Below are 26,470 nucleotides of genomic sequence, written 5' to 3' on the forward strand. Positions count from 1 at the left end.
GATGTCCCCCGAGGCATTGCGCCATAATATGTTCAGACGTATTCCTGATATACCTGCTTCGCTTTTTTCGGTGGTTTTAATTTTAATACTCCGTGCTTTGGTCTTTTCCAGGGGCACCTATTGTGAAGCCTACGATTTTTCAAAGTAAAAGTCCTGTGTCGCTTTTTAAAACGGTGAGATTGCAATCTTTCGGTTAGCGGCCGTCTATTAAATCAATGTCGCTTTCAGTAATACATCTCAGTGTTAAACGAAAAACATTCGACGATCGCTTTTAATTTCAAAGTTTAATTTCTCTCCTCTGCGCTTCTCGCTCTTTAGCCGAGTCCCCTTTAGAGCGCATGCGCCCGGTAGGCCACGTGACTCTTCCCGCAGAAGTGCATGGAGTGTTTTGGGGAACGCTGAGGCATCTTCTCACAACTATGCGCGTTCTTCACTCTGAGATAACATAGAGTAAGTGTGTCCTGTTTCTGTAAATCGGCGCTCGAGAATATGTGGTTTGCCTGTTTTGCTGGACAGCGTTAGCTTCAGAGACAGTTGCCTGACGACTGCTTGCAGCTAGCTGCCCTGGGTTAGCCATCTGCCCGAGCTGCACCAGTACAGACTGTTCTCGTGATGTTTGCCCACTTTCAGGTTATTCCAGAAGACCAAACTCCTTGCCACCAGACTAAATACAGCCGATAACTTATGTTGAAGGCAAGAACCTGCAAACGTGTTCACATTTTAAAGGTGTTTTGGTGGCTTTGTCACTGTTGGCCCGCCTAAGCACAGCAGAGGTTCTGTTTATGTTCTGATGACATGATGCTGCGTAAATGGCAAGAGATGCAGTCGTTTTACAGCAGAGAGGCAAAAAGAAGACGCTCTCGGCCAACGTGAAGAATTAAGGACCTTGAGAAAGGCCCCGAGAAGAAGTCTATCATAGCCATGTTTATTTATATTCATATTCTTAAACCGCAGAATTAGTCGCACCCTTTGAGTGTGCCTAGATTTGCCCAAGTCCCAAAAAAGAAAAGACAGAATCCCCGTCAAAACTGAGGACATTTGGTCAATGAGACCTGTTGTTAGTTGTTGCTAAGGCAGCAGTGAGGTGGCGAAAACCACCAAGATTTTCATCCCGTTGAATTGAACGTTAAAGATGTTTGTATGATGTCTTAGCTCCTCTTCAGTCCACAGTGTTTCTATAGGGTAGTGTAACTGACACTCATCATCTAGTATTAGTATCACAAGCTACTGAATCAAGGTTCTGATTTATCCTCTTGTGCTCCTTGGAAAACACCGGTGGTTCCAATATGCACTTGGTCGTGTTCTTCATCACTTAATATTTCATAAGCTGCATTTGAAGAGTGGGTGTCATGAGAGCTGTAACTGTCTTCGTCCCAGTCAAGCAGATGTAAATTAAAACTCTTGTAATAGAAGAAACTGAATTATTTTGTCGACTGAACGTCGACCCATATTTGCACAAATATGAGCTATAAACTATAAAACAGATGGTGTCTCTTCAGTGATATACTCTGTAAAAATTATTTTTATAAAATACTAAGAGAGTCTGAGATTTTTGGCTTTCAGCAGTAAAATGTAAACATGTGTATTTATTTCATGCAGTTACTGAATAATTTGCCTTACAGTTTGGTCATGTAAATTCAGATGGACAAACCAAAATATACCCTGGAGAATAAGAGGTTATTTCTCATTCCATTTTTCATTTAAACACAGAACTGCTATATGCCCTGGTCAGTAATGTGCTGTTTAGCCACCCCAGTATATAGTATTTATCCTTAGATTGTGGAAATATTTGCAAATATCATGTCAGTCTCATCTGCCACTGAATCAGGAACATTCATTTCAAATGTGCATCCCAAATCCTAAAGCCAAATCCTCACTGCCATCGTCATCTGTACCAGCAGGAATGCTGTAAATCCATTCATCCGCCATGCTGAGTCGCTTGCAAGAGCTCAAAAAGGAAGAGGAGACTCTTCTGAAGATCAAAGTCATGCTGCAGGATCAGCTTAACAGATTAAAGGTAAGGCCGAACTATCTTTTCATCTGCGTTTTAAATTTTCTACACGAGGGAATCAAATGGAGTTCACCTGCAATTTGATTGATGGCAAACACTGCATAGCAAATGCTTAAAATCAGAATTAGGAAGGCATCTAGGTAAGGGGGCACATATTAGGTTGGCTACTAGATAGCAATATATCGCTGGTGTCGGAAGAAAACCTTGTATCTCCAAAATTAGAACTTTACAGGAGAAAGAAGAAAAACATACTGTAGTTTTAATGCAAGTCAATGGAACCGGACGTCTTTCCAAGTCATTTTCTGCTATTTTTTTTTGCTCCATTCATCATGAAATTTACACACAATGTAACGGGCAACAGGTCCTTTGAAATTATATCAAAAACTAAAAAATGACAAAAATGGAGATACGAGGTTTTCTTCCGACAGCAGCGATATGTAAGCTACAGAAGAGGCCTGTCAGTCCTTTTTGTTTGCAGAGTTTTCACAGCAACTAAGAGAGTTCCAAATGTGGCAGTCACAAAAACGCTTTCCTCTTGACGCATTACATAATCTTGCGATCATGGCAGCTTATGCCAAACAAATTGCACTGGCAAAGGGAAGCAGTCAGGATAGTTGCTCTTCACTTTAACTTTACATTGGCTGTTCATGTTTGTCTTTACATTGACTGTGTTTATATGGCTTATATACTTTATGAAGTTCTTGGAGAAGGTGTTATGATAAATAAAATGTATTATTCCTGTTTTTTGGAATACACCACAACATTTTGAACTCCAAACTTACACATTTAAATTCACAAAACAGTCTACTCAAAATCAACTTTATTCTTGAGCCTCTCAAAGCTGCAGATTGTGGCAGAAGAATATAAACACAGTTCAGGACGTGTGTGACAGCATTTCCAGTTCTACAGTAATAGGATCATCCTCCTCTTTCTTAGATATTAGACATTAATATGTTGTTATGTATTTGCATTATTTTGTCCACCCTATTTATGTCTAGTATGTTCACTGTGAATGTTCAGAGTTGTCCTATAATATTTGTTTTCACTAGTTTGAAGAGGGAGCCCTGAAGTCCATGATCGATGCCCAGTCTGAGGAGAGCTCAACAGAACCTGCCACCCCTGAGGTAACCAAGCATAAAATCCCAAATATGGTGCCATTACTTATGCACTAAAAGCATTCTTGAATTGCACTTCGTTTCTTATTCATTTAAACTGTACGAATTAGTGCATTATGTTTAAATCACGTTCATGCAGGTTGAAGTCAACCCAGATGACAAGACCGAGATCAATCAGACTAAGCTAGTGCTGGGTGCTCCCATTGACTATGAAATGGAGGAAGAGGAGGAGGACGACGATGACCTCGAAGATGACGACCTTGACATGGTGCTAGAGGAGGAGGAGGAGGACGAAGATGACTACTGAGTTTCCATTCGAATAGCATAAGAGAACTATCAGTAACACTTGCAATGAAGTGTTTGACGTCCAAAATGGCATGCCAAAAGATACGTGTTTATAGCTTGTTAGGTTTGTTCTGTTTCTCTGTTTGTCTGAGGATTATGCTGCATTGTATAGATAATAGGTAAGAGACACCTTGGGAACCAACCATAAAATGATGTGTAGCAAGCATAGAAGCTCAAAAACATCTTTTGGTACTGTACATGATGGTCAGCCTGCACTTTTAAGTTATTTTTGTAGATTTAAGACTCCAGTATTGCATTTCCTTAGACCTATTAAGAAGTTGTATGTAGCCTTTGTTTCGAATGGTAATGCATTGAGGTTGAATGTACTGTTATGAATCTGTTGTTGAGTTCATAGTGTTTGTATTTATGTTGTGAAAATTTCTGGGGTACTTTTTAAAAGTAACCTGCGTGGCAGAAGGAACGTGTGGGTGTGTGTGGGGGTGTGTGTGAGTGTGTGTGTGTGTGTGTGTGTGTGTGTGTAATGCATGTGCATGAAACATTCCTTGATGAGCTGGTAATGTACAGTAATGTTTTTTAGTATTTCATGAGAAATATTGTAAAGGTTCAGTATAGTAGTTTATTTACTTAAGCACAATACAGAAGCTGGATTCCCTATCTGGTGTGTATTCATTGAGTTTCTTGCTATTATTTTTGGGTTGATAAAGTGAATATTGAGTGCTGTCGCCTCACAGCGAGGAGGGTCTGGGTTCGATTCCCAGGCCGGGTGACCGGGGTCCTCTCTGTGTGGAGTTTGCATGTTCTCCCCGTGTCTGCGTGGGTTTCCTCCAGGTTCTCCGGTTTCCTCCCAGAGTCCAAAGACATGCAGTCAGGCCATTTGGACGTGCTAAATTGCCCCTGGGTGTGAGTGACTGTCTCTCTCTGTCTGTCTGCCCTGCGATGGACTGGCGACCTGTCCAGGGTGTATCCCGCCTTCCGCCCGAAGACTGCTGGGATAGGCTCCAGCACTCCCCGCAACCCTGACGGAGAAGCGGCTTAGAAAATGGATGGAAAGTGAATATTAAATGAATGTCTTCATTTAACACTGGTTGAGTTAAAGGGACAATCTGGCCAAAAAGTACATTTAACCACCCTTACGTTTGTTGTAAACAAATTGTCTAGTTGTCTCCTACAGTGGTACTGCAGTGGTGTAATAGTGAGATTTTTCTGGTAATAAAACTAGGAAAACTCCCCTCTGATGATGTTATCTAAAAGTTAGGAGGAACCTTTGAAAAACTACAGGCACTTTGGTGCAGATGCTTGAGTGCAGGCTGATAAATCTGCTGCAAATCTAAATATTATGTAAGTATCTATGATTCTATATAAGTGTTATATCAGTGCATTTCTTCAGTTCCATGCTGGGGATTCCCAGTGCTTGTATGATGTAGGAGTGCTGTCGTGAGAAAAAAAAAAAACTCGTACAAAAATAAAATATCGAAACAGAATCATGAATTCTATCAAATCGACGAGGCTTCAGAATGCAAGCAAGTAGCATGACACAAATATTAAATGGTAATATTTGGCCAGAATACTCCTTTAGCACAAGACCAACAGTTTTACTGCTGAATAGATTTGAGAATTTTACCTTTTTTTTCAGTGCATTTACGGCTCTTATCCAGAGCGACTTACAATTTAATCATTTTACACAGGTAGACCAAGGTGGTGTTAGGAGTCTTGCCCAAGGACCCTTATTGGTGTAGTGTAGGGAGCTTGCCCTGGTGGGGGATTGAACCCCAGTATACAGTGTAGAAGGCAAAGGTGTTAACCACTACACTAACCAACCACCTTGTATGTACCACCTTTTACATGTATGGCTTTAATAGCTATGAAGCAAAAGCATGCATGTGCTGCATTGCTGCTACTCCACTGATATGTTGTCGATATGTTACTGATAATCTGTTAAGAGTTTATTAATCACCTACAAAGATCCACTGAAAAGAGTTACCCAAAATTCTGCTGCCACAGTCTATGTTTTTGATAGTACAGATACAGAAAGGTAGATTATTGATAGTCACAAGGCAGATCTAAGGTTGACTAGCTGTTTTAAATGAGGATGTTTGATTTTCTGAGTTAACCTAAGGGTACATGAAAGTTATGCTTGTACTAGAATCTGGCATTGATATGTCAAAGTCAGGTCACCAAAACTTGATATCCACATCCCCTCCCAAACACACTCTAACCTGCAATCCAGTGGAAACACTTTACCCCGCTTCAACAATTCAGCATTTTTCTAAACGGCACATAACAATGTGGTGAAGCTCACAAAAAGGATGGACTGCTCCGGAGAAAGGTGGCACCATGATATGTGAACAATGGCTGCTCTGTCAATAGATATATACTGCTTTTTGACATGATGGAGGCCTAAGCACAGAGCCCAACGTTCCCTCTGTGTCCCACCATTTGGATGTTAATAATATTAGAATTAATATAATGTTATAATGTTCTTTAAGAATGTCTCTCTCCCAGTGGAGAGTGAACTGTGTGAGATGACTGTTCTCCTAAATTATCATGCAAATAATAAAAGATTTTCAGCTCCATAAACAAAACATGATGGCCATGTATGTGCTATAAAGACTGTAGTATTTCTATAAAATGTGTTAATATTTCTATAACATGCTTTGACAGATTTGCTACTGTCGCCACAGTAAACACAGGCGTATCAACCTCTCCAACATTAACTTTGCTTACAGAGTAAAACCCTAGTTTGTAAGAGATCTGCTCACCCTTGCAAAATGAGCTCACAGTCCATTGACTGTCAATAGGAAGGTATTTGGGTCTACGCTGGGCTCATGAGACCTCCTCAGTGGAGGACTGTGGTTCAGATGCTTCCAGACTGGGTAGCAGCAGTGCTGAGTCCTGGAGGTTAATGCAAATTAGGTTATTGGATTGGATGTATTTCATGACTTTTATGTGATTTCTGGATTTTACCTTGGATTCATGCAAATCCTGTGAAAGGTATGATTAGCAGAGCAGCTGGGTGTAACTGGGTTTTGATGGCAAGCATAGGAAGAAGCTGCATTTGTAGAGATCTATGTGTGCATTAAATTCCATTGAGATGATGATGATGGTGCAGCTGGAACAGTTCCGGTTGTCTAACTAATGAAAGACTGAGATCAGGGGAATCTGTGCTTGGATCAGTGACTGAACCGCTTTATGACTGTAGGCTCTGATAAACTTAATCCTGAGCAATGGTTGTTGGTTCTAGCAACTTAGACTGGCAAGGTATTTACTGGGAGGTTGGTTGTGTTTTCAGCATGGTGTAAAAGCACTTACGTCCCTCTGGTTAGGACTGCAGCGCTACTGAAAGGCAGTGGGCCGGAGCCGAGTGCAAGAATACCATGCTGTCAGGCTGTGCTGGACGGGTTTGCCATGTGCTTGTGTTGGTGCTGTGTCTGTCTGCGGCTGAGGACTTCGACTGGACAAAGAACGACCGCGGCTCCTTCTATTATGGCACTTTTCCAACTGGTATGGCCTTACCACATTGAACACTCACTCGCAAAACAGGTGAGAGGTGCCTACTTGTGACTAAACTGGAGAAAGCCCAGCTAGAGAATCCAGCATAGTCCAACAATGTTGGTCACCAGCAAAACCAGCATATGTTGTGTTTTGGATGCTGGTATGCTGGTCAACCAGTGTATCAATGCTGGGTAACCAGCTAAACCAGCATCAGTCCAGCGTTAACCAGCTTTGACCAGCATGGCAGTTACGCTGGACTTTGCTCTTTTTTTCAGCAAGGAGTTTCGAAGTGTCATGTATGACAGCTAAACACAGTCACCACAGCATAATCAAAGATGATGTGCCTTTAGTGTTATGTAGTATTCTGCAGTGCAGCATTGATTCCTTCAGCCTCATCACTTTCATAGATTTTGCATGGTTTTCGTGTTATAATCCATCAGTGTTGTCAGACTACAATACCCAGCATGCATTACACAGGTACATCACACAGTCATTGGAAATCTCTCACCAACCCTTACAAAGTAAAGTAAATTTAAAGTAAACTTTCACGTTCAAGTAAACTTAAGTAAAATTCAAATATATTTCCCAAGTATACTTTATGCAGTAAGTATAATAATATCACTGTACTAGTAGGACACTTGTAAGTGTACAATTTCAGCACTAAATTGGCCCACATTTTAGTTTATATAAATACACTTTTAAGTATATTTTAGGTGTAATCTTATTTTATTTTAGTTTAAAAGAAGAATACTAATAGCACACTTGAACAAGGCTGCTAGCTTACGATCTAGAGGCTATAAATATAGCTGTGGTGCTAGGTAGCACTAGTGATATAGCACTAATCTCAGTTGGTCTTCAAACGTTTCTTTGTTAGAAGAATAATTCAGCCTGATAGCAAAAACAATTTCAAAGAGTCTGTCCCCAGTTATCCATCCCAAAGAGCTTGTAGTCTTCCAAAATGTATGTCCACCTTCAAGATACATCATCAAAAGGGGCTTTCTTAGTCTCACTTTAGAGATTACTGCAGCAACACTGATTACAACGGATGTAACGATGGTTACATTTATTATTTTGGCTCAAAATTTGGCTTCATTTACATTCAGCGCAAGTAGAATCGACTCCTTGAGCAAACTCTTTAAAGCAGTTAATAAATGCTGTGTCTATGGTTACGATACCTACAAGAAGGCTAGTAAGTGTGAATTTACCCTAAGCTGTCTCCGGTGGCAGGATTTTCGTGGGGTGCCGGCAGTTCAGCCTATCAAACCGAAGGAGCCTGGGACAAAGATGGGAAAGGACTGAGCATCTGGGATGTGTTCTCTCATAAAAAAGGAAAAGTCTTTCTGAATGATACAGGAGATTATGCATGCGAGGGCTACTACAAACTGAAGGTGATTACAGCAAAATGGTCCATTGCACTTATCAGCATTTGAAGCTTCTAAACCCCTACAGCTAAAAAACTGTGTTCTGTATGTAGGATGACATATCCCTGTTGAAAGAGCTCAACTTGAATCACTATCGCTTCTCAATTTCTTGGCCAAGGGTCATTCCCACTGGAATCAGGTGTAAGAGACCATGATGCTTCCTTAGGCCAATCTCTCTCTAATATAAAGATTAATAATATAATATCATTGTGTTGAATATCACATTGTTCTGACCACCTTGGTTACACGTCTGCAGCTGACCATGTGAATGAGAAAGGAATCAAGTATTATGATACCCTCATTGACCAGCTGCTGGAGAACAAAATCACTCCCATTGTGACCTTGTATCACTGGGACCTACCACAGGTATGCATTCACAGTAATGAATTTGATATCAGCCTCATTGCCTTTGCTGTACTGAACCTTTTTTGCTTGATATAAAAATAAAGTTTTGTCAGTGGCCGTTTCTGTGATTTGGCAGGTTCTGCAGGAGAAGTACGGAGGGTGGCAGAACATCAGCATGGTTAATTACTTTAATGACTTTGCCAGCCTCTGCTTCGAGAGGTTCGGAAACCGCGTGAAACATTGGATAACTTTCAATAACCCATGGGTATGGTCCAGTTAATTCTGTACATCAAAGTTCCGTGTTTTGAAATGTGCCATTAGATGAAATGTGATCATTGCTTGTATGTCAGTCGGTGGCAGTAGAAGGCTATGAAACAGGAGAACATGCACCAGGCCTGAAGCTCAGAGGCACTGGGGCCTACAGGGCTGCTCATCACATCATCAAGGTAAGAGAACACAGACTTTGACTGGATGTCCTACTTAATAAAATGATTCTTCTTTCTGACCCACCAAACATTCCTTACATGCATCATCATGTTTGTCTCACTTTGACCTTTCTGTATCCCTGTCCTCAGGCACATGCCAAGGTTTGGCATACATATGATAATCAGTGGCGAAACAAACAAAATGGTAATTACGTTTAAGCTATATGTCCTTACTTATAGAACCTCTCTTCTGTTAGCCATTTCAAAGAGTCTGGCCTGGTCCTCTGTCCCCTCATGCAGGTGTGGTAGGGATCTCCCTGTCTGGGGACTGGGGAGAGCCAGTGGACATCACCAACCTGAAGGATATAGAAGCAGCTGAGAGATATGTCCAGTTCTACTTGGGCTGGTTTGCTACTCCAGTCTTTCATGGAGACTATCCTCAAGTCATGAAGGACTTTGTCGGTATGCTTTACCATCTGTCGAGTCCTGTAACAAATCCAGCCTGAACTCATTTTGTGTGACGTTCTTTGATGTGTATTTCTTTCTGTGGGCTAATAGAGTGTTTGAGTAGTTTGAGCATCATAGCCTACAGCGACTTTAAAAGCTGAGGAGTTTTTATAGAATACATATTGGATTGCTATCAGATCACACTCAAGGCTTAAATAGCAGTACTGGAAAAGAAAAAGTGGTATCATGCCATGTCTAGAAATAAATGATTCCTTCGTATCCACTGTTTGTCCAGGGAGGAAAAGTGCTCAGCAAGGTTTGGGAACATCCCGTCTCCCCACCTTCTCTTCTCAGGAGAAGAGTTACATTAAAGGCACTTGCGACTTTCTGGGAGTGGGGCACTTCACCACACGTTACATCACTCAGAAGACCTACCCTCCAGGGCGTGGCAGCACATACTTTGCTGACCGCGACCTGGCTGAGCTGGTGGACCCACGCTGGCCTGATCCTGGTTCAGAGTGGCTCTACTCTGTGCCATGGGGCTTCCGCCGCCTGCTCAACTTTGTCAAGGTTTGTTCTCTTAACCAGTGGGTTTTTCTTGGTTGTCCATCTACAATAGACCCATTCTTCTGTTCCCAACATTGCCTGTGACTGTTCATCCTTTCTGTAGACTCAATATGGAAACCCAATGATCTACATTACTGAAAATGGAGTCTCTGAGAAGATGAAGTGCACAGAGCTGTGTGATGACTGGAGGATACAGTATTACAAGGACTATATCAATGAGATGCTGAAAGGCAAGTGATTGAACTCATTACATAACCAATACAAATCCCTTTGGGAGATCAAGTACACTGAAATTTGATCTACTACTCTCCCTTATTAACCTCTCTTCTCTTTTGGTCCATGTAGCCATTCGAGATGGAGTGAATGTGAAGGGCTACACTGCCTGGTCTCTGCTGGATAAGTTTGAATGGGATGAGGGCTTCTCAGAGAGATTTGGCCTGTACTATGTGGACTTCAAGAATAAGAATAAACCACGCTACCCCAAGGCCTCTGTTCAGTTTTACAAACGCATCATCAATTTCAATGGATTCCCTAATCTGAGAGAGGTAATAATGCCGATACTTCTGTGCTGAAGTCAGTAGAAGAATAAGATAGGAGTAAAAGTTTATCCCCAAAGGTTGATGAGCCAAGATTTGTTGTCGTCTTTATTTTTTAGTTTAGACCCTTGGATAGTGTAGCTTTCTTATATATAAAAACCATGTCATACGCTGTCAGAAAACACAAAAGCAAGTCTATTTGAGTTTACGTTAAAGCTCTGCGTGATTTGAGACACGTCTGGTACCTGAAATCTTGCATGCATTTTGCATGATGGTCATTGTAGAGTATATGCTTCTGTTACACAAGTCTTTTAGTCTCAGTGCTAAGGTGAAGTAGTAAACTTTGCCTTTAAGGGAAGAAGAAAACTCATTTTTATTTTTAACCAAACTACTTCTTTAAAGGAAGCTCCCAGAGAGTTTTCTGTGAAACAAAACTTTAATCCACTCTAGAATTTGCATAAACACAGACTTTGAGAAGGAGTCAGAGAAGCAGAGGAAAGTTTACTTTCTCAAGACCTTTTATTACAAATACACCAAATAATTTATACTTGCAAAGACAGAAGTAAGCAATTATACAACAGCAAAATCTTGGAAGACTGACTTTATTTGGAGGCAACACATTTGCGGGTCTCTAATGCAGACTTACACAGACAGAACAAGAAGCATTACTATAGAATTAGGACTAGCATGAGCTGACTAGTATGTCTTGTCTATGTACACAGAAGTACAGATAATGGAAGTGTTCTGTATGGTTACTGGCAGGTCGAGAACTGGAAGAGGAAAGCTACAGAGACGTGTTCCTCGAGCAACCAGCTCTTGGCTGCAGGTTAGTACCCATAGAAGTCCACTGCCTCATGAGACGAGTAGAGGAAAGGAACTAGCTGGGGCAAACAAAAAAAAATAGAAATAAATCAACCTATAAGGAGCAGAATAAAAACAATACATGAGAAATGAGAACATATCGCTGTTGTCAGAAGAAAACCTTCTACCTCCAAAATGAGAACTTTACAGCAGAAGGAAAAAACTTACTTTACTTTTAATGTAGGTCAATGGAACCAGACATTTTTTCAAGTCATTTTGGGTCGTTTCCTTTGGTGCATTCATCATGAAATTTACACACAATGTACAGGACCATGAGTATTATCAAATTATTTCCAAAACTGAAAATCTCCAAAAATGGAGATACAAGGTTTTCTTCCAACAGCGATATGAAAAGAAGCAATTTGCCTAATTCTACTTTTAAAATACACAAACATTGCACTTCCTCACCCATGCACTTCTGGATCTCTGCCACCCCATTATACTAACCTCAAATAAGACTTAATCTATAATCACTTTCTATATGGTCATTTACGTAGGGCATTGGCATGGAAGCAAAGAGAACAGTCTTTGGAGGAGATCTTAAAGAGAGAACCTTATAATATCAGCCTTACCCTGCTAACAGGGTTTTTCTTTGTTTGCCCCTCCAGCTAGAAGAAAGTCCAAGGAAAATAAGGATCATGCAGAGATGCCAAAGGTTTGGCCAGTGCATGATGAAGTTTAGGAACTAAGGGTACATGTCAGAATAAATGTGTTCTTTTTGGCTTGGCAAGCTTTTCGCATTGTTCTGGAAAACCTCAGAAGTACTCTGTGTGGTCCAGTCATATGAATGAGGGGTTTCAGCCAGCCCAGATGTGGCCTATCCTGGACCCAGGAGGCCAGAATGCCTAGCAGTTCATGTCCAGGCCAGCTTCAGAAACCACATAATATGTAGTTACTTCAGCAGATTTCTAAGTTACACAACACTGTTTAAACTCATCAGTCTCGTTAATTCTTACTGTATGAAGCTGGTAATTGCCATAGACACGTCAATGAGTAATCAGACCAAAACTGTCTCAGTAAAGCTCATCAGTACTGACAACATGAGAAATGCTGTTGCTGGTGCTGGGGGACTGCATGGCATCTACGAGCATTAGAAAAGCTGCTTTGCTCTGGCTTTCATTGTGAGTAAAAGTTATTTTGTTTAACTCTTTGAGGACTTTTTGACTGTTATGTGACAGCCAAAAGCTGCTCTTGCCAACATGGCTTTACCAAACTTCAAGCATCCAATCAGATATAGTGATTTTTTTCTTCTGGAGGAAACTCTCTTTTTATTTATATTTTTAATTTGTTTTTAATTATAATAATATTAGCATTACAGTTATAAAAGCAATACTTTATATTGGTAAGCGGACTGCTTATTAACTAATATTTCTAAATAAAAATATTGATTTTTAAGCTACTGAAGATTACAATGATGAAATGAGAAGTGAGACATCATTATTAAAACACATTTTTGCTGTATAAACAAAAATCTAACATCTCCTTTAAGCACACAGCAGAAATACAAAATTATGAAATCACCACTCACCATTATAAATATTATATATATCTGTTCCCTCCCCAGACCATACAGTCCAGATAGAGAAACTATGCAAAAACATTCACTGTTTTTGTGATATCACAAAAACAAATAATTTGCATATATCTGCTGATTCAGACTTCAGCTGTTTAGCTACAGAAACAGGCATACAGTCTGTTTCATTCTAAGGGATAAACACAGGTAGGAAATTGAAGAAATTAATTATGATTGTGTTTTAAAACATAAACACATAGAACAGTATAACCCATGAAATATTTAAAAAATCTAGGATTTAGGCCCTTTAAGTAATATTACTAGCTTGCCTAGTTGGTAATTACATGGTAATTATATTACCCCCATGGCAAGTGCGAACTACATGGTAAGGCTCTGTAACACTCACATGTGGTACTTTGTGACTGAATATGGATCACTATTTTTCTGAATTTACCTTATTGTTCCATCTTAATATACACAAGTAAAATATCAAATATTATTGGCCCACAAATCCTATATTAGTGTACCCCTATTTGCAATCATATTATAATTAGTGATGATATTATAAATATGAATAAGAGATTTTACAAAATTCCAGTTTACTCACCAGACTATTCCAGACTACTTAGCACATATGTGCCACAGAGACATGAAACATGGTAATAGGTAAACAGAAAATATTTAGAAGCGGCAGAAAAGATGTTTGATGTGAGAATAGCGCTGCCTGTGCTGTTGCTATAACCCTGTTGGCTAGAGGTCACCCCTGTGCCACTGGCACAACAGCCCTCAAAGGGTTAAACTGTTCTGATCTCACCATAAGGCCATCTCTCTTTTCGTTAGAGGAACAGCGGAGTACGGCTGCCAATATTCTAAGACTTATTCATGGTAAGCTGTCTCACACACACACACACACACACACACACACACACACACACACACAAAGTAGTAAAGAGTGTTAACCCTTTGAGTCCTCTGAGCAAACTGATTTCTTTGTGTGATAAGCAAATATGTTTCTGCTAATCCTTAACTGTGTGTGTGTGTGTGTGTGTGTGTGTGTGTGTGTGTGTGTAAAACTACAAACACTTAGTTTAAACGGTCTGTTTCGAATAAGTAATACAATACTAAATTTGACTGACGCTGCATGAACAAGGCTAACAGTTCTTTATTGCACATGTTTTTTTCCCCCCCAGATCCATTGACCAGCCACATGGAGATGGTAACAGAGATTGTGGTCCCCACTGTGTGCACCCTCTGCATTTTGATCAGTGCAGTTTTTCTCATGTTCCTCCTTAGCAGACGCAATTAGCAGAGCGCTGTTTAGGGCTGACCTCATTCAGATGATCATATAATCAGATGCAAGATCCGGCCTTTGCAGCGCTCTGATATTTCCAACTAACAGAACACACAGTTCTAGTAAACTAGTTTATAGTGGGCCAATCCCTTTGACATTCAGCCCAAAATCAGTTTCGAGTTGAAGCAAATAAAATTGGTTGCTTTACACATGACGTGAAAATTACATATTGATTTTCCTTTTAACAGCTGTTTCTCTGATTATCAAACTGTGGTGAGTTCAACATTATAAACAAAGAAAAAAAATTATATATATATATATATATATATATATATATATATATATATATATATATATATATACACACACATATACATATACACATACATATACACATACATATACATATATAGGGTAGATAGCATTTAAGTACAATGTACAATATTCAAACATATATTATAGAGACTATTTTAGTTCTTCAAATAAACATTTCAATAAATGCACATATTTTGCCTGTTAATTGACACTGACCTCCTAAATGAAGTTGGCCAGACTGCAGCACACCAGGGTTCTGAAGTAGGCAGTCTTCTCACTCTCTGCACTCACTGAAACCTCCAATGGCAAACCTAAACAACAGGAGCCTAAATGAGATACCCATATCTTCTAACCACCAAATAGCTACTGTAATGAGGACCCCAATCCTGGTCCTGCAGTACCCCTGTCCTGTACATTTTAGGGTCAGTTTCCCAGACAGGGATTAAGCCTAGCCCTGGACTAGGCAGCATTATGAATGGAGTTGCTCCATTGAAAGGAAAATGCAGTACAGGGATAGACTTAATTCCTGTGCAGGAAACTGATCTATAGTGTTTTGCTTGCTCCACCTCGCTTGATCCAACTAATCAGCTTAATTCATCCTTTACCACTCTTGACATGCAGTGCAATTCCCATCTATTTTGCAGGTCCCTCTGTTGATCTATGAAGTTTTTTTTTCAATAATTAAACAAATCTCAATGTGATTGACTTTATTTTGACGTAAATATGTATGACTAACAAAAAATAGAAGCCAAGTGGATTTTGGATTTTGTTCTACACAAGTGAGCAGCCAAGTCAAAGTTCTTGTGTCTAAATGCTTTTCTTTTTTATTCTATCAGTTATACGTGTTTTTTTTAATATATCAGTCATTTTGACTTGGCAGGGCTGTCTCTGTGGAGAGGTGTGAAGTATAACAACTGCTTTCACCACTTGTTCGGTACCGTCTTAACACAATCACAACATTTCACTCGTACAGAGAGCCAACAATGCCCAAGGTAGTCTGAGAACAGAGCTCAGAAGAAAAATGTTTTAATTGATGATATTAATGAAAAATATCAGTCACATTCCACCCTGCTGCCTTATTTCCCACTAGGGGGCCTGCAAAAAGAGGGTATTAAACCCTTCCTGAGCTTAATTTGGGTGTGTTGTAGGAAAACACTAAAATGTGCTTAAAGGGGTGCTCCAGGGCCCGGGGGGCAGAACCTGTGTGTGTGCAAAAATGATTAAAATAATGAAAAAAATATGTGGCATGTGGAAAAACAATGTTTCACCTGAGTCAAAAGGGACGTGATCCACAAGCGGTTTGTCACTCAGATGCCAAGAGGTTTTGACCTCTCGTGACCCCTGCCCACTGGACACCTCCACTGCCCAGGAAGTTGGCTGCTCCCTGAAAAAGGGAGCAACAAACACACAATCATCATATGCCAAACAAATATGCATTATACCATGTAATATGCGATACATTTTTACTGGACAGACCTTATTTTACAAAAGGTCCAAAACTCAACCAGGGTAGATTGTGCTTGTTCTTACGTATGGTAGAAGTGGCTGATAAGAGCAGGTTTGATTTGCATCTCAAACACATGCTCTTCATTATAAGGTGCTGTTTTGTAGTACTGCAAACACGACCTAAAATTAAAAGAGAATATCATACATAAACGTGGACGTGACAGATATTGGTAAAAGAACAAACACGTGTGTGACTCACTGAGTGAAGAAGAAGAGGCGCTCATGAGGCAGGCTGAGGAAGCTGCAGCAGGTGCCCAGAATCTCCAGCAGGTGGTGCAATTTCTTCAGTCTTACCACCTGCTCCTGCAGATCAACCTGAGTGCTCAGGTAGTAGCTCTGAAAATCACCCGTCACACAAATGTACAATGCAGTGACTGTTAAAGCTCAGTCTTCACTTTAAGATCCCACCAATATTTTGGAGAAAAGAGAAGTGAAGTTCTTACCAGATGGTTGAGAGTTGTTAGCTCTTTCCCTGAGAGGCAAAATACATAATTGAGACTTTTTCTGCAAACTCTTTTGAAAGCTTAAAGCATAAAGCATAACATGCACACAGGCTTTAAAGTCTGCTGGCTGTACAAATAGCCTACAATGACCATTCCCTACTAAATAAAAATGTGCCTCGGCTGATATACTAATTGGCATTATTACCAACAAGGTAGTTGATGTAGTCTTTCCTCATCTTGTCCAGGCCCAGTTCCAGGAGCATAATAGCAGGGGTCAGACCAGTGAGAGGCACTGTGTCCACTTGCTGCTGATAAGACTGCACAATCAGTCTACTCAAAGAACTGCTGCTGTCCCTGTGCACCTGTACAGGATAAGATTATAAACACGTTACATCAAAAAGAACCACAATATCTGTGACTTAATTATTTTATTACTTATGATTAATTATTTTAAAGAGGAGTGAAAAGAGAAACTTCTGCGTCATGTTACCCAGACAAGGATTAAGCCTAGATGTGGACTACATTTTCCTTTCAATGGAAGAAGAACAAAAAAATCTCCACTTAAAATGCTGCTTAGTCCAGGACTGGGCTTAATCCCTGTTTGGGAAAATAACTTTTCCAACAAAATCAATTCCATAGACTTTCAAATACACACCCAAGGTTTAATCTGACCAAATCGCACGGCTTTGATGACTAATTTCAGAGAGTCTGTTATGTCTTGATAGGAGGTCACACCTGTCAAAAGAAAGAGATTTTATGCAAAAATCACAATAAGTATGATCATTTCTTAGAATCACACACCCGAAAATAACACTCACTCTTCCTCATCTTCTCCCAGAGCTGCTCTGTGAAGTCCAAGTCTCCTCTCTCCATTAGCATAGAGCTAAAGCCGAGAACCGAGTCGGTCTTGGACTTCTGGTTCTGTTACAAGCAAATGAGATTAACCACAAACAACTACCGCATAGTACATTAATGGAATAGTTTACCTTCATACTTCATATTCCATTATACCTCTGATCCTTTTAAATTCTGGCCTGGGACTGCATTTGCAACATTCTCCAATCCTGTGACAAGGAAGGAATTACATAGTGCATCAAACTGCAAGGGATAAGGTCACGTAGTCCAGAGTGATGTGAAATGTTACCCTCAATGAGTTCCCTTGTTAAGTCCACAGTAGACCGTGTCTCCGGCAGATCTAACCACTCAATCTCACCAGTCCTCAATCCTTCAGCCAGCGTCTATTAAAAGCACTTTTACAGTTAAAATGGAAAAAAAGTGGTCCAAATCGGTAGAACAGGTCATTTTCTGAACTATTTGCCACAGCTCCTGAAACATGATCAAAGAGCCCTGTTTGTTAGAGGACCGTCTGAATGGCCTTAACTACTGAGTGCCCTTGTAGTAGTGGTTGGTCAGTGTAGTGGTTAACACCTCTGCCTTCTATGCTGTAGACTAGGGTTCAATCCCCCACCTGGGTAAGCCCCCTACACTATACCAATAAGAGTCCTTGGGCAAGACTCCTAACACCACCTTCGCCTACCTGTGTAAAATGATCAAATTGTAAGTCGCTCTGGATAAGAGCGTCAGCCAAATGCCGTAAATGTAGTAGTTAAAAGGAATTCTGCATATTATTGCACATTTCCGCCTAAGTTAATGGTTAAAATGTAAACTAAGGCATTCAGAGTTTTAAGTGAAATGCTCCATTTTGGAGAAGCTTACCAAGTCAGAGTTGTTCACAGTGGTGGTGATAGGAACCAGATATCCAAAGTATTTAATAGCTCTAAAGGCTCTCTCTCAGAAAGCTATTAGATAAAATAATTACAAATACACTGTCTAATGTCTTTGTTTTTGGATAGTTTTGAGGTAAAATTTCAGTCTAAATCACATTCTTTAAAATCCATTTATGTCTGAGAGGCACATGCAGGCCGTTGTAAGGCAGAAATGGCATCCAAAGACTTTTCTCGCTCTTCAGATTTACCAATGTTTTACCATCACCAACATTAGAAGATGTACAATCTGGTAGTTTTGAATAACAAATAAAATGAGGCAATATTTGTGTTATAGTCATCACAATCCCTGGTTCCTACCGGAACCGCTGTAAAGAAATTGAAGCAATAAGTTTATCTACTATTAACCATTTCACATTAAACCGCTCTAAATGACTGAGTTTATATGTCAGCAAGAGAATTATGAATTTTGAAAATTCAGTGGAATAACACACGTTACTAACACGGCCGACAAGCCTTGTTCAAGGCCAAAGGCTACCAGACAGACGTACATGATAAACTCAGTGTAAGTTCTTATGGCTCTGCTGGCTCAGACATACCAGAAGAAATTCCAGCTCTCTGAACTTCTGAAACATTGGGCTCCTGATGTCTCCAACTGTCACCTTGATTTGCTGCACACAACGAAGAAGATAAACAAGAAATGGCAAAATGTTCAGTCCTATTGAATCTCTGTCAGCAAACGTAATTGTTTGTGGTTGGTAACAATGACAACTTCAAAGAATGCTTCTCAAGAGGCAAAATAAACCTGAAGACAAGACAGGCCAAGAGACACTACAGTCAAGACGCACATAAAACTGAGACACCAAACTGAATACTACAGAAAAACAAAGATTTATGATTACCAGAGTGACCACAGATGACAGGGGAGGGCTCTCCAGCATCTTCTCTACATTAGTCCACCTGAAGGTGGCCGTTACCCTGCTCTGAGAATCAATAACCAGGCTCTCCTCCTTCACTAAGCAGAAGAGGTTGTACTCAGCCCAGCCTTTTGTCACCAGCTACAGAAGACAGTAACACAAATAAATTAAGACGTGGCACATAAGTGTAAACTTAAATCAGTATTACAGGAAAAAAGGAGCCTGAATGTGTTACTGCTGAGGAATGGTGTCTGTTCTGGTGCTCTTGTTTAAGTTGATCCATTGTCATGAAAGAGGTCTCATCTGCTGTTGCCCCTGGATTGAAAATAAAACATGCGCTTGGAAACCAAAACTTTAGTCTATGTGAAGTGTTTGAACCCACTTTTTGTAACACAGCTATACAACACGTTTCTCCTGCATCACCAGAAATCTGAAACGCAGTGATTTCAGACTACGGTCAGGTTGTGTGCTGAAGCCAGGCATTACCTTTGCTGCGGACTGTGTACAGTTTGACTGCTGTAGCCTTTCCACCAACATAGACTGTCTCTGCCCCCAACCAGGATGTGCCAGCAGGGTCAGACATGTCACAGCGTACCCAGAGAGGATGCAGAACATGGCCTTCCAGCTGAGCCATGTTGGGGTTCTGAGACATGGTGTACCAGGAAAGCAGCTTTCTGTGCACCCAGAGGAAAACGCCAAGGATTTAATCCCAGCAGAGACAGGTCACTAATTTGATTAAAAAAATAGTAATACATTTAAAAACGACCCACTGCATTACAGATAAGCTCACTACACCTTGCTGTATTGATGGAAAGAGGCAGAGGCCCGATGCCAAGATGCTCCAGTTTAACTGACACTTCTTCATTGAGACTGGTTTCCTCTGCGCTTTCTGCGCCCTCAGGTTCACGTTCTGGTGGCTTTTTAAAGGAAGTTGGTCAGTAGTGCAGCAGTCATTTTCACAGTTTGTGTTCTATTTTGCCCAAATTTACTTACCATTTTCTCACAGATGAAAAATGGTTGGTTTCCTTCAATAATGCTTAGAAGGGGCTCATCATCGTGTTTTGATATTTTAATATTCTCCTGTAACAACAGAGAAGTTACACATGTCAATATAAACGATCTGACGCCACCACTCACTCTGAGGAGGTTACGGAGCCAGTTATACCTGATATGCCCAAGAATCCTTATCGTCATCCTGGCACAACCTATTAAAGACATAATAATACATTACACTAGCAGTGCAACATACACTACAAATAGTGGAATAAACAGTGGAGGACAGTAACTGAGTAAATGTAATTTGTTACTGTACTTAAGTCGTTTTTTCGGGTATCTGTACTGAAGTTTCTCCGTTCTGGGCGACTTTCTCCTTTCACTCCACTACATTTCAGAGTCTAATATCCGACTTTTTCCTCCTACATTTTGAGAAATCTGTCGTTCCTTTTGGTTTCTGTGTTTATAAAAACGTAACATGTCAAAACAAAAGAAGCGCAAAGCCAGAGCACCAATCAGGGCCCAGCGGTCACTTTGTTTAGAGCTGGTTTTGACCTGTTGGTCATACCGACCCAGTGCAGCACGCGGTTCAACGTCAGCGCAGCAGCGTAAAACTTTGGGAGAGTCTGTTCAACATAAATGATGAACTAACCTAACTTTGTGTAAATAGAGCTCAATATAGAAATATGTCCACATATGCAGTCGAGACTGACGCGGCTTTTTTCTGAATTTCTACAAACACCATTTCATTTTATAGTAAATGAGTTTGGGCTGGTTTATGTTTATGAACAGACGCCTACAGATCAACATAGTAAAGGAGCTCATCTGTGATCCTGAGTTTAAAGCCAGTTTTTATTCAGCTTGTAACTAATTTATAAAGTCATCTGAAACTGAAACTTTGCTTGTGTGTAAAAAGTGATTTCAGAGCCACTCGGTTCTCCCTGATGGAAACTGTTTACCTTCAGTGTTTTGTGCTTCTGATCATTTTAATAGACGTCAGCGTCACTAATTAATGACCTTCTATTAAAAGACTGGTTTACCAAGAGAGACGCTGGAGGACTTTCACCTGAAATGAGTTCATGAAGCCAGTCTGGTTATAAAAATGATAACAGGACATCAGAGCCAGAATTACTCTTTTAGTACTTTTACTTTATACTTAAGTACATTTGAAGGGAAATACTTTAGTACTTTTACTCAAGTGGAGGTCTAAAGGGAGGAACTTCTACTTTTACTGGAGGAATATTTTACCTTGGGTGTCTCTACTTTAACTCAAGTACATGATCTGTGTACCTCGTCCACCTCTGGGACTGAATGATCGCCTTGCTATGATCTTTTCTGTGCAGTGATCACAGCCGCTTCCTTTCTGACCCAGTAAAACTAACCTACAGCAGCACTGCGTGACGTCAGCGACGGTTACGAATCAAACTCACTGCAAAGCGAGGAAAACAGAGTTTTTAATAAAACCACTTACCTGAGAAAGTGGATAAACCGTTTAGCTTCGGAAACAACACTGCCTGCCATTCTCAGGGCGCAAACACGACTTTCTTTCACGCTCAGGTTTTCCTCCAGCCCGCCGCATTACGTCACCAAGGTCACAAGTCATTAGTTCACGCCCACATCAAGAAATAATCATTATGAGACAACACTAATTTTTTTTTATTCACACAATATAAAGGTATTTATCCAGATGCTACACTTTTAATTAAATTATATGTGCATTTTTTCTACGCTGTTAAATAAAGCGGGTATTCTGGAAGTAGTCCGGCCGCCACGTCTTTCATCCGCTCGTCCTCAAAAGACATACATATAGTCCCAAAGCTTATTATCACATTCAAAGGATTTTCTGTTACGGTGAAGATCGTATTACGTTATAAATGATATATGATCAATTCTGTGCATTGTTTGCACAGATATCACCGCAAAACTGAAAAGAGAAAATAAAATCAGTCTTCAAACGGAAGTGAGGCGCTGTCGGAGGTATATAGTGGTGACGGAGTGCGGCTATCTTCCTTTTCTTCCGCGGCCGCCATCGAGAGAGGAGCGACGTTCCTGGCGCGCCGTGAATTTTTATAAGAATGGTAAAGATGAAAGTTATCGCCGCGTCTCTGAACACCGGGTTACGGTTGCGCCGTTGTGTAGGATGGCACCTGCTCTTGTGTAAATGTTGATTTGGCTGTGTTTTTCTGGGTGGCCGCGCTCTCCGGGGCCATTTTGAGCAGCAGTGTGGGCTTCCAGAGCCGCACGTGTGAGCGTGGCGGCCGGCTGTAGCTTCCTGGCTAACGTGGGGAAAAAACGTCTAATACAAGCTGAACGTCTATATTTAGGCTGTTTTCCACACGTTGGCGCTCGATACAGTCGCTTTGCTGCTGTTTAGAGGCTTCACGGCGGTTAAATGGGTGCACGGCTTCGGCCTATAGCTAACTAGCTGTTAGCTAGGCTACAGCCGTGGCCCTGCTACCTCGAAGCTGCGTTAGTTGGCCGTTATTCCCCGATCTAAGTCTTTAGTACCGGTAAACCAGATCGTGGTGACTGTGGTAATGGGACAGCTGCACAATAACGGGGAAATGACTCATTTTAAATCGACCCCTCGCTGACTTGGTTAGTAAATAGCGCCGTATAGTTCGAGCTCGACGCGCAGCTATGCTAAGCTAACTTGTTTACTAATTCAAATTGAGCTGCGCGTGCGTGGCACTTCAGTTATCTCAGTTGTTTTGCGCACCGGAGGATAAGCCGAGCTTAAACGGCGCTTTGGTGGGTTGATTTTGCCGTGATGGTGTAATTTGCGTCCGACTCTGTAACCAGCGACAGTTGCCTGCTGTCTGATGCTGGCGCAGAGGGGTGACGACGACCGAGGCTGAGCGAAATCAAGTCTCCCGAGCGGTCGATCGTGAAGTCGCGTGTGAAACGAGGATCTAACGGTGCGTTTGCTTTCCAGGCTTGTGCCCGACCGTTAATCTCGGTGTACTCCGAGAAAGGTGAGACCTCAGGCAAAAACGTGGTTTTGCCTGCCGTGTTCAAGGCTCCCATCCGCCCCGATGTTGTGAACTTTGTGCACACCAACATGCGCAAGAACAAGCGCCAGCCCTACGCCGTCAGTGAATTGGCCGGTGAGTTTTAATGTTAAGTGATGGAAACCTACCTCTACCATTTTTTTCATCTCTTGAATGAAACATTAGTTTTAGTCCTGATGCCTGTTAATTTTGTGATTGGGTGATGAAGTAATGCTTGGCTTCTTTTTCCAGGTCACCAGACCAGTGCCGAGTCCTGGGGCACGGGCAGAGCTGTGGCCCGTATCCCCAGAGTGCGTGGTGGCGGTACCCACCGCTCTGGTCAGGGTGCTTTTGGAAACGTATCCTTGTCACACGAGGACCTGCATACTCATTGCTCTTGACTTAAGTTGTATAAACTTGCTTGCTGTGATGGTGTAATTTGCGTCTTACTCTGCACACAGCGACAGTTGCCTGCTGTCACATGCTGGTGTTGAAGGCTGACGAACATGGATTCTGAGCAGGTTTATGAATACTTTGAGGGACTGGTTAGTTTTCCTTTAAGTGTCGTGTTGACCCTTGACTCAAGTGTAGATGTGTCGTGGTGGCCGCATGTTCGCCCCTACAAAGACCTGGCGCCGTTGGCACCGCAGGATCAACGTCACCCAGAAGCGTTATGCCATCTGCTCTTCCCTTGCTGCCTCAGCCCTTCCTGCCCTGGTCATGGCCAGAGGTGAGTGAGCAACTGTGGACAGGCTGGCCCCTAGTAGCCCCATTGTACAAAGTAAAGGCCTGCATTCTCAGGGCAGTGTAATTGCACTGTGCACTGTTAACTGAGTGGTATGCCACCCCTAGGCATGTCTTCATCAGTCCAGTGCTAGATGAACCTCAGTTAGCAGAAGGAGTGCCAAATAATTGGTGCTTCCCTTTTGAAGGCTGAGAACAATCTTCTCAAATGATCTGGTTCTGGTCATGGTGGTTAATACTCTGTGGGTCTGTGTTGTAGGACACCGCATTGAGGAGATTCCTGAGGTGCCGCTTGTTGTTGATGACAAAGTTGAGGGATACAAGAAGACAAAAGAGGCAGTGCTTCTGCTGAAGAAGCTGAAGGCATGGAATGACATCAAGAAGGTGGTTTATTTTATTGTTTACATGATTTTTTTTTTTTTTTTTTTTGGTTGTCAGTCCTTGGTTGGATTTAGTCAGACATTGTTGGTCTCACTCATTTATGCTTTGACCCAACAGGTTTACGCCTCGCAGCGTATGCGTGCTGGCAAGGGTAAAATGAGAAACCGCAGACGTATTCAGCGCAAGGGCCCATGCATCATCTACAATGAAGACAACGGCGTGACAAAAGCTTTCAGAAATATCCCAGGTATGTTCTGGATCACTTGTTAGTTCATGCCCCATCCCCCACCAGCTGTGATGAGTTTCTACTTCAGGTCCGTGTTTATGAATCCTGTGATTTTTGTGGAAGTGCTGAGTTAACTGGGTTGGGGGAAATGGTAGTCCATAGGAATGTACCCAAGTTTTTTTTTTTTTAACGTATTGTAGTTTTTGCTTCTCAGGTGTTACACTGCAACGAGTGAGCAAACTGGACCTCCTGAAACTTGCCCCTGGTGGGCACATTGGCCGTTTCTGCATCTGGACTGAGAGTGCTTTCCGCAAGCTGGATGACTTCTATGGCACCTGGCGCAAGCCTTCCACCCTCAAGGTGGATTACAAGTGAGTTCCTTTCGGTTCACAAACTGCACCAAAACATTCCTTTCTAATCTACAGTGATGAGCTTCCACTTCGGTCCGTGTTTATGAGTACCATGATTTTTTTGAAGTTCTGAGTCAGTTTGTGCTTCATTGTCCTTAAATGATCAGTAGCTTTAGAAATGCTGATGTCTTTAATTGATCTCTCCACCAGCTTGCCAATGCACAAAATGACTAACACAGATCTGGGTAGACTCCTGCAGAGTGAGGAAATCCAGAAAGCACTTCATGCTCCCAAGTAAGGCTTGTTTTTGAGTGTTCCCATTCCCACTTGGATATACAGTGACTTAGATTTTGTGGCATTTGCTTATGTTAATGAACATTTGTTGTTTGTAGCAAAAGGATTAAGCGCAGAGTTCTCAAGAAGAACCCATTGAAGAACTTGAGGGTGATGATGAAACTCAACCCATACGCCAAGACGGCACGCCGTCGTGCCATCTTGCAGCACAAACCCGAGGTATGTATTCCTGAAGCGTATGCAATAAAATATGGGCCTTTTGAACTTTGTGGATGGGTTTAAACATTTTTTTTAATGACTTCTCTCTCAACAGATCAAGGCCAAGATGTTGAAGCCCAAGGTAAAGAGGGTTAGGAAGGCCAAAAAGCCGGCAGCAGCTGCTCCTGCGCCCACAACTGAGTAGATCTGTGATGCACTGCAGTCTGGCAATGATTTCAAACAATAAACATCTAAAGTGAACGTACTTTTAAGTCCGTGTCTGAAGACTTTTGTATTTGCTGCTTGGCTTCCACATAGAAGCCCGGGATTAGTTTTGCAGCCCCATTAGTGGAACACTGAGTTAGTATGACGTGCGGTCAAACTGAAGTTATGGAGACGAATGCAATATGTAATTATTCTAAAACTTTGAATCAGTTAATGACTTCAAAGGAGTGATGTTTGTCAGATTATGTTCATGCTGAATTGTTGGGTATTGTCTGAATGGAAATGTACAGTATAGTGGTGAGTATAGTTACATGTACATGGTTTCCATTCTAAGCATTAGTTAACTACAACAAATGGGTGCATTTGCTCTTGATGGTGTTGTTTTACAGCCTGGCTCATAAAACGATGAATGACGACCAGATTTGTCTTACGTGGATTGTGTATGGTTATAAGATCCCACATGCTGTAGGTGGCAGCATTACACTTCAGGCTGCCATGGGCATCTAAATGGGCATCTGGAGTTGCAATTTCCTAAGCTCTGTTGCTGCAGCTGCTCAGGGCTGATGTCTTAAAGGTACATTTACAAAACTTGCACATAAGAGAGGCTGGAAGATGGTCATGTAATGTCTTGTTCTCATTACAATTATAATGGACTATAATAAAAAATCAAGGAAAATGTGGGAGTGTTGCAGTGAACTGGAATGGTTTTCCCCTTCAACACAATACTGTAGTAAGTTATGAACTTGAATGCAGTGGTCATTTTTCCAATAGTCACAATTACATGACCATTCTTCCCAGCTCTGGGCCTCCAGGACCCCTGCTGTGCTGTTTTTT

The 26,470-nt window shown here is 41.3% G+C and overlaps 4 protein-coding genes and 5 non-coding genes across 11 annotated transcripts; 8 read left to right on the forward strand and 1 right to left on the reverse strand.

The window, feature by feature from the left end:
- The first annotated feature begins 324 nt into the window (after nucleotides 1-324).
- On the forward strand, nucleotides 325-4,086 carry snapc5 (small nuclear RNA activating complex, polypeptide 5). 2 transcript variants are annotated; one of them, XM_017691738.2, is made up of 4 exons: nucleotides 325-450; nucleotides 1,902-2,017; nucleotides 3,061-3,135; nucleotides 3,266-4,086. In XM_017691738.2, the coding sequence occupies exons 2-4, from the start codon at nucleotides 1,928-1,930 to the stop codon at nucleotides 3,431-3,433; spliced, it is 333 nt and encodes a 110-aa protein (XP_017547227.1). In that variant the 5' UTR covers nucleotides 325-450; nucleotides 1,902-1,927; the 3' UTR covers nucleotides 3,434-4,086. The 2 variants fall into 2 exon arrangements, with proteins under 2 accessions (XP_017547227.1, XP_017547235.1); XM_017691746.2 differs by having other exon boundaries at nucleotides 330-450; nucleotides 1,899-2,017.
- A 2,195-nt stretch (nucleotides 4,087-6,281) lies between these two features.
- lctlb (lactase-like b) lies at nucleotides 6,282-14,370 on the forward strand. The gene is made up of 15 exons (XM_017709353.2): nucleotides 6,282-6,330; nucleotides 6,756-6,933; nucleotides 8,152-8,312; nucleotides 8,399-8,486; nucleotides 8,602-8,711; nucleotides 8,827-8,955; nucleotides 9,041-9,136; nucleotides 9,266-9,320; nucleotides 9,416-9,577; nucleotides 9,858-10,132; nucleotides 10,233-10,359; nucleotides 10,475-10,674; nucleotides 11,428-11,491; nucleotides 13,880-13,924; nucleotides 14,230-14,370. Exons 2-15 carry the CDS (start codon nucleotides 6,807-6,809, stop codon nucleotides 14,343-14,345), a joined length of 1,755 nt encoding a protein of 584 aa, XP_017564842.1. The 5' UTR covers nucleotides 6,282-6,330; nucleotides 6,756-6,806; the 3' UTR covers nucleotides 14,346-14,370.
- Nucleotides 11,166-21,814, reverse strand: zwilch (zwilch kinetochore protein). Of its 2 annotated transcripts, none has more exons than XM_017691702.2 (19): nucleotides 21,700-21,814; nucleotides 20,401-20,440; nucleotides 20,229-20,315; nucleotides 20,031-20,152; nucleotides 19,722-19,909; nucleotides 19,471-19,550; nucleotides 19,221-19,376; nucleotides 18,918-18,989; nucleotides 17,739-17,832; nucleotides 17,606-17,658; nucleotides 17,413-17,515; nucleotides 17,250-17,329; nucleotides 16,800-16,956; nucleotides 16,595-16,623; nucleotides 16,351-16,487; nucleotides 16,176-16,271; nucleotides 15,914-16,029; nucleotides 14,862-14,956; nucleotides 11,166-11,542 (listed from the first exon to the last, which is right to left on the reverse strand). In XM_017691702.2, exons 1-18 carry the CDS (start codon nucleotides 21,747-21,749, stop codon nucleotides 14,865-14,867), a joined length of 1,752 nt encoding a protein of 583 aa, XP_017547191.1. In that variant the 5' UTR covers nucleotides 21,750-21,814; the 3' UTR covers nucleotides 11,166-11,542; nucleotides 14,862-14,864. The 2 variants fall into 2 exon arrangements, with proteins under 2 accessions (XP_017547191.1, XP_017547182.1); XM_017691693.2 differs by having other exon boundaries at nucleotides 11,166-11,546.
- Nucleotides 21,815-22,185: 371 nt separating this feature from the next.
- Nucleotides 22,186-25,683, forward strand: rpl4 (ribosomal protein L4). The gene is made up of 10 exons (XM_017691681.2): nucleotides 22,186-22,306; nucleotides 23,164-23,335; nucleotides 23,471-23,577; nucleotides 23,810-23,948; nucleotides 24,222-24,346; nucleotides 24,461-24,590; nucleotides 24,784-24,940; nucleotides 25,130-25,213; nucleotides 25,312-25,432; nucleotides 25,527-25,683. Exons 1-10 carry the CDS (start codon nucleotides 22,304-22,306, stop codon nucleotides 25,614-25,616), a joined length of 1,128 nt encoding a protein of 375 aa, XP_017547170.1. The 5' UTR covers nucleotides 22,186-22,303; the 3' UTR covers nucleotides 25,617-25,683.
- On the forward strand, nucleotides 22,992-23,089 carry LOC119263771. The gene has a single exon (XR_005130505.1). It is a non-coding gene; the product is annotated as a small nucleolar RNA SNORD16 (small nucleolar RNA).
- On the forward strand, nucleotides 23,641-23,738 carry LOC119263770. The gene has a single exon (XR_005130504.1). It is a non-coding gene; the product is annotated as a small nucleolar RNA SNORD16 (small nucleolar RNA).
- Nucleotides 24,037-24,163, forward strand: LOC119263772. The gene has a single exon (XR_005130506.1). It is a non-coding gene; the product is annotated as a small nucleolar RNA SNORA35 (small nucleolar RNA).
- On the forward strand, nucleotides 24,633-24,702 carry LOC119263768. The gene has a single exon (XR_005130502.1). It is a non-coding gene; the product is annotated as a small nucleolar RNA SNORD18 (small nucleolar RNA).
- LOC119263769 lies at nucleotides 24,989-25,056 on the forward strand. Its single transcript, XR_005130503.1, has one exon. It is a non-coding gene; the product is annotated as a small nucleolar RNA SNORD18 (small nucleolar RNA).
- Nucleotides 25,684-26,470: the final 787 nt, after the last annotated feature.

Source organism: Pygocentrus nattereri, chromosome 7 (genome assembly GCF_015220715.1).
Source record: "Pygocentrus nattereri isolate fPygNat1 chromosome 7, fPygNat1.pri, whole genome shotgun sequence".
In the NCBI taxonomy this organism is placed as follows: domain Eukaryota; kingdom Metazoa; phylum Chordata; class Actinopteri; order Characiformes; family Serrasalmidae; genus Pygocentrus; species Pygocentrus nattereri.

What these genes read in the sequence shown, in the direction of transcription:
- rpl4 (XM_017691681.2), top strand. An exon ending in CATGGAATGACATCAAGAAG is followed by an intron (nt 24,347 to 24,460) that starts GTGGTTTATTTT and finishes TTGACCCAACAG; the next exon opens with GTTTACGCCTCGCAGCGTAT. An exon ending in ACCCTCAAGGTGGATTACAA is followed by an intron (nt 24,941 to 25,129) that starts GTGAGTTCCTTT and finishes TCTCTCCACCAG; the next exon opens with CTTGCCAATGCACAAAATGA.
- snapc5 (XM_017691738.2), top strand. Translation starts at nt 1,928, where the DNA reads ATGCTGAGTCGCTTGCAAGAGCTCAAAAAGGAAGAGGAGACTCTTCTG. An exon ending in ATCAGCTTAACAGATTAAAG is followed by an intron (nt 2,018 to 3,060) that starts GTAAGGCCGAAC and finishes TGTTTTCACTAG; the next exon opens with TTTGAAGAGGGAGCCCTGAA. An exon ending in CAGAACCTGCCACCCCTGAG is followed by an intron (nt 3,136 to 3,265) that starts GTAACCAAGCAT and finishes ACGTTCATGCAG; the next exon opens with GTTGAAGTCAACCCAGATGA.
- zwilch (XM_017691702.2), bottom strand. Translation starts at nt 21,749, where the DNA reads ATGGCAGGCAGTGTTGTTTCCGAAGCTAAACGGTTTATCCACTTTCTC. An exon ending in AACAAGGGAACTCATTGAGG is followed by an intron (nt 17,659 to 17,738) that starts GTAACATTTCAC and finishes TCCTTGTCACAG; the next exon opens with GATTGGAGAATGTTGCAAAT. An exon ending in AGAATTTAAAAGGATCAGAG is followed by an intron (nt 17,516 to 17,605) that starts GTATAATGGAAT and finishes TGCTTGTAACAG; the next exon opens with AACCAGAAGTCCAAGACCGA.
- lctlb (XM_017709353.2), top strand. Translation starts at nt 6,807, where the DNA reads ATGCTGTCAGGCTGTGCTGGACGGGTTTGCCATGTGCTTGTGTTGGTG. An exon ending in ATCACTGGGACCTACCACAG is followed by an intron (nt 8,712 to 8,826) that starts GTATGCATTCAC and finishes GTGATTTGGCAG; the next exon opens with GTTCTGCAGGAGAAGTACGG. An exon ending in GCCTGCTCAACTTTGTCAAG is followed by an intron (nt 10,133 to 10,232) that starts GTTTGTTCTCTT and finishes TCCTTTCTGTAG; the next exon opens with ACTCAATATGGAAACCCAAT.